Here is a 12,801-nt window from a genome sequence, read left to right on the forward strand (position 1 = left end):
TGTTTTGACTTCTCAACTATTCCCATTAAAGACTGGATTAAGCCAATTCTGCTTCTTATTTGATTTGGCGACATCTTATGGAATACCACTTCAACTGCAGCACAGAGTTAAACGTGCAGGACCACGACTTTGTGGAAGACCCTGTGCAGAAGCACAGCACTCTAGAACAAAACTATTGACACACACATACAGACACAAAATGCCAGACACACACCCAGTAATCAGACATGCTTTTTTATTTCATGTCTTAAATGAAACAGATAATAGGAGAACAGAAGAATAGGAGAACAGTGTGTACACAAAAATAATACTAACTCCACTACATCCTTGCAAAACACATGTTCCTATTGTGTGTAATACAATGTTTAGGACACATCAGGCTCACACTCTTACCTTATGTTTTGACTCCTTCTAATAAAAAGATTACTAGATTCTACAGAGACTTTTTAAAAGCGGGCACTACTCAAAAAGAAAAAAAGTATAAAGACAATAATACCAATAGTTATTCAAAAAAGAATGGAATAACGTATAAGGCAAACACATGGCACAATGGGTCTTACCTACACTCACCAAGCACTTTATTGGAAACACCTGTACATTTACTTGTTTATGCAATTACCTTCTCAGTCAGTTGTGTGGCAACAGTGCACGCGGATGGCATGACTGTTGCTGGTTTGAATATTTGAAAATGTTCCATACACAAAGATCTCTGGAAACAACTGTTTAACAAGGGGATTTAACAGAAAAATAGCTAGACAGGTACAAGTTAACAGAACTGATAAAAAGCCAAATTGAATAACTGAATAATTGAAAAAATCAGCAAAAATAACTAGTTTGTACGTGGGATCGGAATTTGGCACCAGCGGCGTGGAACCATTGATGCAATTTTGCCTTGTGTCTAAGAGGTTTAAAAAGTTCTCTTTGCACACTTTGGGCCTGCATGTGTATTTCATACAAAAGAAAGTCACAGTCTAAGTACACTCACTCATGGCCCCATTTCAGCCACCTTTTAATGGCAACTTCCAGCAAGGTAATTCACCATGTCAAAATGCAAAAGCTGAGAGCAAAGGGATTCCCTATGTAGTGTTAGAATACTGTTCCCAGTTACATGCTCAGTGAGTGTATCTACAACTGTAGTTATCAAAAAAACACAAAGTTACAGACAGAATGGGTGGGGAAGTGTAGAACTCCGGCTTATGACCGAGAGCGTGATCGGGATCTAGAGCGTGAGCGGGAATGGGATCTAGAGCGTGAGCGGGATCTAGAGCGAGATCGGGAGCATGACCGAGCTGAAGCAGAGCCTTTAGCTGGAGTGTGTGATTGGGACTTTGAGCTGGATTTAGATTTGGCCCGGGCTTTGGGAGTAGAGGGAGAACGGGATCTGGAGTAAGAACGCGATCTGGAACGCAAGTTCCTATCTGCTGTTCCCTCATCACCGCTCTTTGTGGGTTCACGAGTTTTAGAGCCATCCCTTTTGTTTTCGGTTTTAGAGCGTGACACAGAACGGGACCTGGATCGAGAGCAGGACTCTTTGCGGGTCCGTTTGCTCTCCTGTTTTCCCTTTTTGCTCTTGGAGCTGCGGCTCCTGCTGGGACTCCTGGCATCGTCTTCGCCTCCTTGAGAATCTCGGTTAGGCTGATCTTCACTGTGGCGTTCCTCCTCTTCCCTCTTTTTCCTTTTCTCATTTTTCTTACTTACAGATCTGCTCCTGGACCGAGATGCTGCAGGTCTGAGGCCAAGAGAGTTGAGCAGAAAGATAAAATGGTCACAAGATGACATTTTTCAGATGCAGGACATTATACACCAATTTGGCACACTGCCATACACATTTTAGTGGATTCCCTGCTTTAATACATCCCTGCAATTCTAAACTGACTTATTAATAAATTGAATAGTTGGCTCAGGTGGACTGGGAGCAGGGAAAACACTAATATATGCAGGAAAAGTTGCCACTAGGACCAGGGTTGAGGAAAAACTATTCGATAAACCTACTTTGTCCCTACAAACAATATGAAACTGTGGCCTAAACAATGACTGTAGCCCAAACATTGTTGCTGCACAAATCTTCCAGTTATCCCCAGTTCCATTTTTGGCTAGGATCTCCATAAGATCACTGACAACCGGATATTATGGAAGTAATGGACCGTTCTAAGCACAGCAGTCACATCAGCTTGGTGGTTGAAGCTCTAAAGATTAAGAATAATTATGCACGCTTTGCACAGCAGTACAACTGAATAATGATTAGAACAGTAAGAACACACACCCAGAGCAATTTCAAGTTAGGTGCATTGCTCAAAGGCACCTCAGCCATGCATGTCATTCCTGGGGATTGAGTTAGCAACCTTCTGGCCAAAAGCCTGCTGCTTTAACCTAGTCCCTGGAGTGCCATAAGTCATGCAAGTGTGTGTGCCAAAAAATTGTACAGAAAAAAATATAGGAGTTTTTAAACACTGATAACCCTCAGTGGTGGCTTAATATGACCTTTTCTTTTTATATAACTGCGTTTTACATGCTACAGCTATTTCGTTTTTAAAAATGTAAAATTGTTATTTTCTGAGTGCGTGATGCGCCACTGACTAAGAGAGAGAGAATAGTGTTTCTGATGAAGGTGTATGGCTGTGTAGCCTAAAATATATTTGTGTAAAATCCAAATCATATAAATCAACCATATAAATCTTATGCTTTTTTTTTAGACAGTTCAGCATCTCTTAGCTTGTCAGCGCATCATGTTTATAGCCTGTCCTTTCCAGGTGGCTCAAAGCGTGAATTTACCTTCCAGGCTGGAGGGGGAGCCCGAAAGCAAGAAAAGCTAATTATTGCAGACTGCTTTAAATCATTCTCTGTCTCTTTATCTGTGTCTGACCACTGCAAGAGGGTGCCATCATTAACATAGCAGTGTTATCAAAGAAGAAAGACAACAACAAAAAACATGTAACTGCAATAAAACAACACCCACATGCAACAGGTATTGAACTTAAGTGTCCAAGCAAAATAAGGTTACATAGATGGTCTTCTGGTGGTCTCAATTCTAGGGCTGGGGCGACGCATCGACATAATCGACGTCATCGATTACAAAAATACATCGATTTGCATAACGTGCGTCGGCGCGTCGTAAACATGGCGGCGCCTGTGGAGAGCATTAGAGGTTAGATCGGGCCCAAAAATTCCAACTGGCTGTTTTCGGGCTGTTTTAATGAGCGAAATATGATCAGAATTATGTTAATTAACACGGTAACATAGAAGCATAGAACTATTATTTAATTAAAATGATTTTTAAGAACAGCTAAACACAGTTCTGCAAGTCAAACGCGGAGGAGTTCACGTGCGAGAGAGAGAGAGAGAGAGAGAGAGAGAGATTTGCTTGTTCTACTCACAGGTAAAGGTTCTCTTTGATCTCCTCGTGCTCATATTCTAGTCCCATTCATAATTCTGCAGCTCCCTCAGTGTTTTCTGCCGTATTTTGCGGCTAGCGCGAGCGCTTACAACTGACACCGCGGACCGCGAGGTGCTGCCGCGTTTGTGCCGAATCCGACTCTCTGCTGAATCTGACTCCCGCTTCGCGGACAGAATCGGCACAACACCCCCGCTGTAGAACTGCGGTAGTGAAAACAGCGCTTATAAATAAATTAGTTTAGTTTCACTTTCAGTTTTCGTTATTTTTTTTAAAATAAAAATATAATTAAAAAACAGACGCCTACATCTCGGACTATTTTCTGGAGCCCGGGTCGGATTTACGGGCGGGCCTCGGGTCATGTCGGGTTCGGGCAGAGAATCTAAGCTCTAGAGAGCTTGGACTCCGGAGAGCAATCTCCAGCTACAAAAAAACGCCAGCGGGCATCTAAAGTTTGGGAGCATTTCACGCAAAAGGGCAACAATGTGGTCCTCTGCCATACGTGCAAAAGGAGCACTTGAAGCGCAAACATCCAGGAGCACTATGTCAACAGAGTCACACAGTAAGTTACCGTTTACATCAGGGTCTCCGCGGGTGTCCTTAAAAAGACTGTCTACCAAAGGTTTTAAACCTGCCACAGGCAGAAATTATACATTTTTGGTTTATATTTGTGCATGGCATTTCGCAGTTTCCAGAAACAGTAGCATTATTCATAAGTTCAGGTGTTTAGCTAAGCTAGCTGCCTTAAGTTATTTTAGCTAGCGCCGTCGGCGCTGCGGTGTCACACCGTTTTCTGTCACCGTCGGAATTTTGTGACCAGTGCTCACGGTTATGAGCGTTCATTGGCAAAACGGAAGCTTTCTATACCTACACCTTACCCTCAGCCCTAAACTGAACCGTTTTGGCCAGTCGGGGTAAACATTAGAAACGAACACGTTTCGAATCGGCCAGTGCACCGGTCTGCTGAGAACTACTTGCCAGTGGTCACAAAATCTAGCGGTCACAGAAAACAGTGCAACACACGGTTGTGGTGTATGGGAGCTTATCCATTTTTAGCGTTATAGATCTAAACAACGTGCTGTACATGTAAGTGATTATAAGTGTGGGGTTTGGTTTAGTAGGCTTGTGTTGTTGTTGTTGTTGTTATTATATATAAATATAGTAATTTATCGTTTGCTTTAAAACGTAAAATAATTATTTAAATATGTTTCTCAATGAATAGATTAGTCGACTAATCGAAAAAAATAATCGTTAGAATAATCGTTTAAAAAATAATCGTTAGGGACAGCCCTACTCAATTCAGATATAAATAAAGAAGAAGGTGGCTAGGAACATGTGTACAGCAACAGATGGGCTACAGTCAGTATTAGTAAACCCACATGATATTTCTTCTGGCTGAACAGCATTTCCAGGGACTGGGTAATGACTGCAAATCTTACACTACGGGCTTTTGTCTCAAGCTAATTAAATCTAACAATAATCATCACATACGCGGTACCTTTTCTACATTTATATCATATATACAACAATCTTACATTTCTGTCACGTACTAAGAAATTAATTTCATGTACCTGGAGTAGGAGCGACGGCTGCTGGCACTGCGGCTGCGGCTCCGGCTGCGGCTCTTGCCGGACTTCCTATTCCTAGAGCGAGACCTGACACACATACATTCATATTTAGAGAATATGAAGCTTTGTATTCACACTGCATTACATGGCTTCAATATATTGTATACAGTCTTTAATTACTTGTCATTATCTTTCATTACTTACTATATTACTATATACAGCTCTGGGGGAAAAAAAAGAGACCATTTTAGTTGAATTTAAATTATTTTACCAAAAAAAAAAAACAAAAAAAAAAACACTGGAATATTATCAAGAGGAAGATAGAGAATCACAAGCCATGAAACCAAGCAGAACTGCTTGTATTTTTGCACCAGGAGTGGCATAAATTGTCCAAAAGCAGTGTGTAAGACTGGTGGAGGAGATCATGCCAAGATGCATGAACACTGTGATTAAAAACAGGGTTATTCCACCAAATTTTGTTTTCTGAACACTTAAAACTCTATGAATATGAACTTATTTTTTTTGCATTATTTGATGTCAGAAAGCTCTGCATCTTTTTATTTCAGCCATTTCTCATTTTCTGAAAATAAATGCTCTAAATGACAATATTTTTATTTGGAATTTGGAAGAAAGGTTGTCTGCAGTTTTTGGAATAAAACAACAATGTTCATTTTGGTCAAACATACCTATAATTAGCAAAATCAGAGAAACTGATTCAGCAACTGAAGTGGCCTCTTATTTTTTTTCAGATGTATATAAAACCTAAATTATTAATGCGTCCTGCATAAAAGCTTGACACCGTGCAACATCTGTGCCTAAGACAACCCCTCTGGCAGACATCTTAGCCCACAAACACTAACTATGTTACACCAATTATCTTTGGGATTTAGCTTGTTTAATGTTTAGGTCAGGTGAATGTTAGAGCCATTCCAAAAGCTTCCGTTTGTGTCTTTTTTTTTTTTGCACACATTGAGCCTGTTTATAAAACAATCATTGCTTAAATGCCACAGCTACAGTTCATTTTTCTTTAATGGCCTTCTGAGTACTGGATTCATATTGAATAGAACAGTTTTGGGATTCGAGATCCTAACTCCAAACCAGAACCTCAAAGACTTTTTCTTACACCTTATGAAATCCATGCCAGAAAGACCTAAGGCATATTCTGTGAACAAAGGGAGGCCCTACCCAGTATTAATATACTGGTTTTGTAGCTAGATACAAAAACAACTTCTACACTGGGTTTTCTGTTAAAGATGGAGTTATTAAACACCGACTTAGTGAGGTGTCCAGACTGAAAAGTTTAATTGCTCAAATAGTTGATGTGCTTTATGATTAGCAATAGATAGATTCTATGTATTTAAGAATCGTGTTGACTTTATTTATATGTATTATGCAAGCAGCTTACTAATAACAGGTACATTTTTAATTACGTTCCTTAGCTAAATACCAAAAGAGCTCTACCTGGAACGGCTGAGGCTGCGTGAATAAGAGCGCCTGCTTCTGGCACCAGGGCGGTCCTCAATCAAGCGGATCTTTCTGCCATTCACTTCAGTGCCATCCAGTTTCTCCAGTGCCCTCTTCATGTCCGAATATAGCCTGAACTCAATCACTCCCTCATTTCTGCGACCCTTATTAGTGTCTGCATATGTAACCTCTCCAGCCTGCCGCATATAGTCCTAAAGAAGAGACAAAGAATAAGAATGCATTTGAGCATGATATGTTAGTAATATATTTTATATGAATAATATATTTTACATTTGAAACAGTGTTATAGCCACATATTTTTTATATTAATAAATTAACACTTATCACAAGTATTTATAATATACAATACATATATTTAAAATACACATAAAAATATATGTGTTTAATTATCTTGTGTTTAATTATTTTGTTTGGTGTTTTAAAAAAAATTGGACAGCCAGCAAAGAGACCATCCATCATCTACACCTTTAACTACACCTACAACAACTTTAAGCCAGATCTTATGATCCAAAATCAGTTATTCGTGTACTTTTAAACAAATGTGATTTAGAATTGTTTAGCAATCAGGGTTTGTTTTAATCGATCAGGAGAGTTGAACCAAAATTTCTCTAAAACTGAAACTCTTCTTACATAGTGTGTTTTGTAACCTAAAACTTAAAAAAAAAAATGTAAAAAGAAAATTAAATAGCCAAAATATTTGAGAGCCTTCTGATTTTACTTATCTGTACCGAATACCTTTTTTGGGTTTGAGAACTTAACCACGCAGTAATTATCCACAAATACTCAACTATCTATCTATTCAACTGTAGAAAGAAATTTATCTGAAATCTTCACGTAAAATATCAATAAAAATTGTTTTCATTCTTTTAAAGTTTGTTTCACATCTGATTTCTGAACATTCCATGAATTCACACTCTTACCTTTAGGTCCTGCCAGCTGCAGCGGCTGGACAGATTTTCTACAATCAATCTGTAGTCAGTGCGTGTCGGTGGACCATATCTGTCCCTTCCTCCACGCCCATACCAGTTGCCTTTAATATGATAAGGACATGTACAGAGGTAAGGATGGGCAAATTATTGTGAAAAAGGTAAGGTAAAACAATCACAGTGCTATTCAACTGCTATTATAGTACAGATTAAAAAAAAGAAAGGTTTAAGTAACATCTGTGCTGACATAAAACATTCTAGCACTGATTAAAAAGATAAAAAAATACTTAAATAAATACTTAAATATTTACTTTCAACACGTTGTAAAAGTCTTAAAGTAACTACATAAATCAGACAAATTTGATTATTATTTCCTTAAATACCTGAACTGGCTCTGAGGAAGATGACACTGACTCAAGTATTTACACCAAGACTAAGTCTTTGAAATTATATTCAGTAAATAAAATGTAAAAAGGAAAAAAAAAGCAAAAACCAAAACAGTTCAGGAACCTACAGGTGCTTAACCCACATCTTTTCCTAACCCCATGGCATCCTCACCACCCGGCCTAATGGTAAAGGCAGTCTTCATTCACATTGGTTCCCCTTTATTGGTCTGCCCACGGGCCCAGAATGGTCAAAGAGGCACACGCTTGGGAAGGGGGGGGACACCATGGCCAGCAATAGGGGCAGGCAGTCTCTTTCAATTAAAACATTGAATTTCTTTGTTAAATCTCTAGATTTACTGTAACATTCATTATAAATACAGAAAAGAATCTATACATACAATGCATTACAAAAGTTGTATAGTTATATATTTACTTTTCTATGGTTAACACAGGTAAGAATGCACTCAGAGCACAACAAATACTATAAATCATTATAAAATGCATAAGATGAACTTTAGCCATTGGGTTCCTTATTTAAACTAACCTACTGTTGCATCCTCCAATCAATGCAATGAGGCTCCTTAGCTCCTCCTTCCAGTCCACTCTTGGAATTAGAGCAACATGATGGCTCACACTGCTCTAATTCCTACTTAGTCTATTTGTTAACAATATATTTAGAGTGTGTGTCATTTAGATCCAATAGTAAGATTAACGTACAATGCATTTGGAAAGTCATCAGAACCTTTTAAATGTTTCACTAAAATAAAGGAAAGCTTAAATTTGTGCTCAAATAAAGCTTACCTTCAATAATTATGCATTAAATAAACTCAATATTAGCAGGCATTTTCTTTTTAGCACATTCTGCAACATAAAATGTTAAAGCAAATGGGTCTAAATTACAGTTAATGGAAATATCGACACTGTATCATGTTTATTTTGTTTTTCGACACTGTATTGGTTTCCAAAAAGACAGTATTTCTTTTTAATTACTAGTTTACATGTAAAGACTGGTGTCAGACAGTGGTTTATGTCTAGATGGGTGTGTTGAACTTCGTTGCCAGGTGAAAAGGTTTCTAATATGTTTATAGTATCACAATATATTGATATGATATGTTGACTCATAAACCCTGTATACATTCAGTACCCTGAATTCTAGGGATGTGCCATAGCTTATTGTGCCATGAACTGCCATGATATTCTTAAAAACAGTGTATTTTTTTATTTTTTTTGTATTTACTAAATTATAAATATAATAAATACTACTAAATATAAATAATTAGTTTGTTTGCTGTTTATATACATGCACTAAATGTGCAGCACTTTAGATTTCTGGTAGGTTTTTGTTATTATATTACCTTTTTTTTCACATGTATTGCATTATAATTTAATTTTTATATATATATATATTACACTTTTTTGGTACACCATTATTATTTTATACAAAATAAGGCTCTTGGTACATTAATATTCAGGAAATTGACAAATGTTTATACATTGTTTTAAATTGTTATATTTATACTAAGTACAAGTTTAATATTTTTGTTGCAGTGGTTTATTTGTGGAATTAACGTTACTTTTTATTAAATCAATGTTTATCAATAATACGGTGATATTATTTACGGGCCATATTGCGCAACCCTATTGAATACTCTCCAAATGCACTGTGTTTTAAGACTAACATGCCTGGCTCAGTTTCAATTGCTTTTAAAGTTTATATTTCAGTTTGCAACAGGAGGTGGCAATTGAGCCACTAATAATTAATTCATCAGTTCTATCTGACATGTCCACATGAAAATACTGCTATATTAACTAAGCAATCTCTTTATAGAAACAGTATATTTTGTGCCTTGTCCATAAAAGCTTGATGATACTGCAAAAAATAAATTTACTTCTTCCAGAGTTGTTGCCTCCATCCCGTCGAGGCCCCTTGGTGTGTTCCACAAGCACCCTCTCACCACAAAGGTTTTTCCCGTTCAGATCGTACACGGCATCATCTGCATCACGGGGATCATCAAATTCTACAAATCCGTACCTTAACAAAAAAAAAAACACACACAAAAACCCAAAATAACATTATTGTGCGCCTAGCTTCTGGCTGAGGCGCGAGGTTTCCTTTATTTGTTATAACTGACTGTTCCACCGGTTACACCTGAAAATACCTAACTAACCTACAGGTGCTGGTCAACGAATTAGAATAATTTGAAATAGTGCAATCATGAAATTCTTTGAATGCATTTTTTATGCAGAAAGCAAATCAGGTGTTCACCGCACCTGTCCTACTCGTTAGACTAATCACAGAACTCGTTACCTGGAAAAAAATTTGCTCAGCTGAGCTTTCCAAAAGGCCCATTTAGGCCATTTAACTGTGACACTGTTGTTTTATTGAATTAGAATAATGGAGAAACCGTTTCATTGAATTAGAATAAATGCTCGAATTTTTGTTTTCTGTGAAGAGTGTTCACTGTGCAGTATAAAGTCAGGGTTGAGTAGAATTTCTAAGTTGTAAAATCAATCATGGGTAAGCAGCGCGACCTTTCAACCGGAATAGTGGCTCAAATTCAAGCCCTTCGCCAACAAGGCTTGACCCAAACTAAAATTGCTGAGCAGCTCGGCATCAGCCAGTCTTCCGTCTGCAAAGCTCTCAAGAAAAACTGCAGCAAGCGCACAAACTGTTCCGGCGTCCGAAAAACTTCTGCTCGCGACAACAAGCAGCTGAGAAAGATCGCAGTCAGCAACCGGTTCAAGTCCACTTCCGAGCTCACCGACTTGTGGAACAAGCAGACCGGCGCTGACGTCTCCAGATCAACCACTTACCGTCGTCTGCGCGAACTCGGCTTCAAATCTCGCGTCCCAGCAGTAAAACCGATGCTGAACAAGAAACAAATGGAGAAACGGCTGAAGTGGGCCAAAGAACACGGCGAGTGGACTGCTGAAGACTGGCAGAAAGTGGTCTTCAGTGACGAATCACGCTTCTGCATCTCCTTCGGTGACCAAGGTCCTCGTGTCTGGCGTCGTGGTGGCGAAACCTACAACAACGAGAAAAGATCCGTCAAGTTTCCCCAGAGCGTTATGGTCTGGGGATGCATGTCCGCTCGAGGTGTAGGGAAACTCTGCTTCCTCAAGAAGACTGTCAATGCTGCCGTATATCAAGATGTTCTGGAAACGTTCCTGATTCCGACTGTTGAGGAACAGTTCGGCGAAGAAGACTTCATATTTCAACAGGATCTTGCACCGGCTCATGCGGCAAAGTCGACCAAAGATTGGTTCACTAAAAAACAGTTTGAAGTTTTGGCATGACCGGCCAACTCGCCTGACCTCAATGTCATTGAAAACATTTGGGCCATCGTCAAGCGGAAAATTCGCGACAGAAAGCCTACTACGCTGGACCAACTGAAGCAGAACATCGCCACTGCCTGGGAAGCTGTGAGTGCTGAAACTTGCGACAAGCTGGTCAAATCAATGCCGCAGAGACTTCAGGCAGTCATACAAGCCAAGGGGGCAGCCACAAAATACTGAGAGAGTGATGATTGTAATTATAATAAAAATTATTCTAATTCAATGAAACGGTTTCTCCATTATTCTAATTCAATAAAACAACAGTGTCACAGTTAAATGGCCTAAATGGGCCTTTTGGAAAGCTCAGCTGTGCAAATTTTTTTCCAGGTAACGAGTTCTGTGATTAGTCTAACGAGTAGGACAGGTGCGGTGAACACCTGATTTGCTTTCTGCCCAAAAAATGCAGTCAAAGAATTTCATGATTGCACTATTTCAAATTATTCTAATTCGTTGACCAGCACCTGTATATAGCTAGTCATATACAAGCTAAACACACACTGTATATTTACTAGTTAGGTTCGCTAACCTAGTTATAGTCTAATCGGCATTCACATAACGTATAGGTAGCTTGCCGGCTAAGCTACGTTAAAGGAATAACGTTAAACCAACTTAAAAGAAAACAATGGAGTCGATGAACGGACTAGCTAAACTAACGTTAGCGTTAAAACACGTTACACTAGCTAACGCTAGTTAGCTACGATATCTGTTTTATATAGTTTAGCAATGAGTGCTACAATTTTTCAACGCAGTAAAACGACACCGAAAAGCGCACTAAACAAGACAACGACTATTATTGTTTTGGGGCTAACTGACTATCTTTATCTAGCTCGCTACATAGCAACGCAACATGCTAACGTTAGCCAGTAGCACTAGCTCGTCAGAATTAGGGTTTAGCTAAGCTAGCTGGTGTAAATGTTAGCATTAGCTGCCTTTTAGAGCGAACGAGAAATTCACATTACCCGTTTTTAAGGTCCACTTCTAAAATCTTTCCGTATCCCTTGAAAAACCTCTCGACATCTTTCTCTTTCACGCGGTAGCTCAGCTTCCCGATGTAAATTCTCGACATTTCTGGGTTAATGTAATGAATGGAGAGCGGCGGCTCCGTCTGTTAGCGGCGCGCTAGCTGGCTAATTCCAAAAGGAGGAGAATTAGCGGATGTCGCCGTCACAGCCCAAACGGGGTACCCTGTCCGACTCACAACGCGCATGCGCCGGACTGCCACATAAGCGCACAGTAACTTGAAGCGGTGGGTAAATCCAGGTCCAGGAAGTAAAATCCATGCCAGGGAAATCCATCCTAAAAAAAAATCCCGGGCTGGATTTTTGTTTTCTGTTCCTGGATTATTTAACTCTAGTAAATATTAGAAATCATCAAAGGTGTCAAAAGTATTCACACAGCTTACTCAGGTAGAATTATAGATCCAAGGGTTGAAGTATCAACTCAAGCTTTTTACTCAAGTAAAAGTTAAAAGTACTGTTTTAAAACTACTTAAAGTATAAGAGTAAAAATCATTTGGGGGAGGGGGGTACAATTAAAAGGGCCATCTAAGGGCACTAAACCCTGTGATTTTAGCTGACGCCACCCTCAAATGTATGCATTAATTCTCTTTGCCAACCTTAAAAAAATTAAACCTCTATATTTGCACTAATGTTTGTATGGGTCCCTTTTACGTTTGCTTTTTAAAATATATTTTATTAAGTATTAATATT

General features: G+C 38.9%; 1 protein-coding gene across 1 annotated transcript; it reads right to left on the bottom strand.

Annotated features, from left to right (window-relative positions):
- Positions 1-218: 218 nt before the first annotated feature.
- Positions 219-12,303, bottom strand: srsf4 (serine and arginine rich splicing factor 4). Its single transcript, XM_007253056.3, has 6 exons — positions 12,052-12,303; positions 9,646-9,788; positions 7,365-7,474; positions 6,421-6,635; positions 4,963-5,046; positions 219-1,729 (listed from the first exon to the last, which is right to left on the bottom strand). The coding sequence occupies exons 1-6, from the start codon at positions 12,156-12,158 to the stop codon at positions 1,195-1,197; spliced, it is 1,194 nt and encodes a 397-aa protein (XP_007253118.2). The 5' UTR covers positions 12,159-12,303; the 3' UTR covers positions 219-1,194.
- Between the last annotated feature and the right edge of the window lie 498 nt (positions 12,304-12,801).

The sequence above is a fragment of the Astyanax mexicanus genome, chromosome 3 (genome assembly GCF_023375975.1).
Source record: "Astyanax mexicanus isolate ESR-SI-001 chromosome 3, AstMex3_surface, whole genome shotgun sequence".
In the NCBI taxonomy this organism is placed as follows: domain Eukaryota; kingdom Metazoa; phylum Chordata; class Actinopteri; order Characiformes; family Acestrorhamphidae; genus Astyanax; species Astyanax mexicanus.

Excerpts from the sequence above, each read along its gene's own strand:
- srsf4 (XM_007253056.3), bottom strand. The coding sequence starts at position 12,158 with ATGTCGAGAATTTACATCGGGAAGCTGAGCTACCGCGTGAAAGAGAAA. Across the intron at positions 6,636-7,364 it reads GCAGCTGGCAGGACCTAAAG|GACTATATGCGGCAGGCTGG; the intron begins GTAAGAGTGTGA and ends TCTCTTCTTTAG. Across the intron at positions 1,730-4,962 it reads AGCCGTCGCTCCTACTCCAG|ACCTGCAGCATCTCGGTCCA; the intron begins GTACATGAAATT and ends TCTTGGCCTCAG.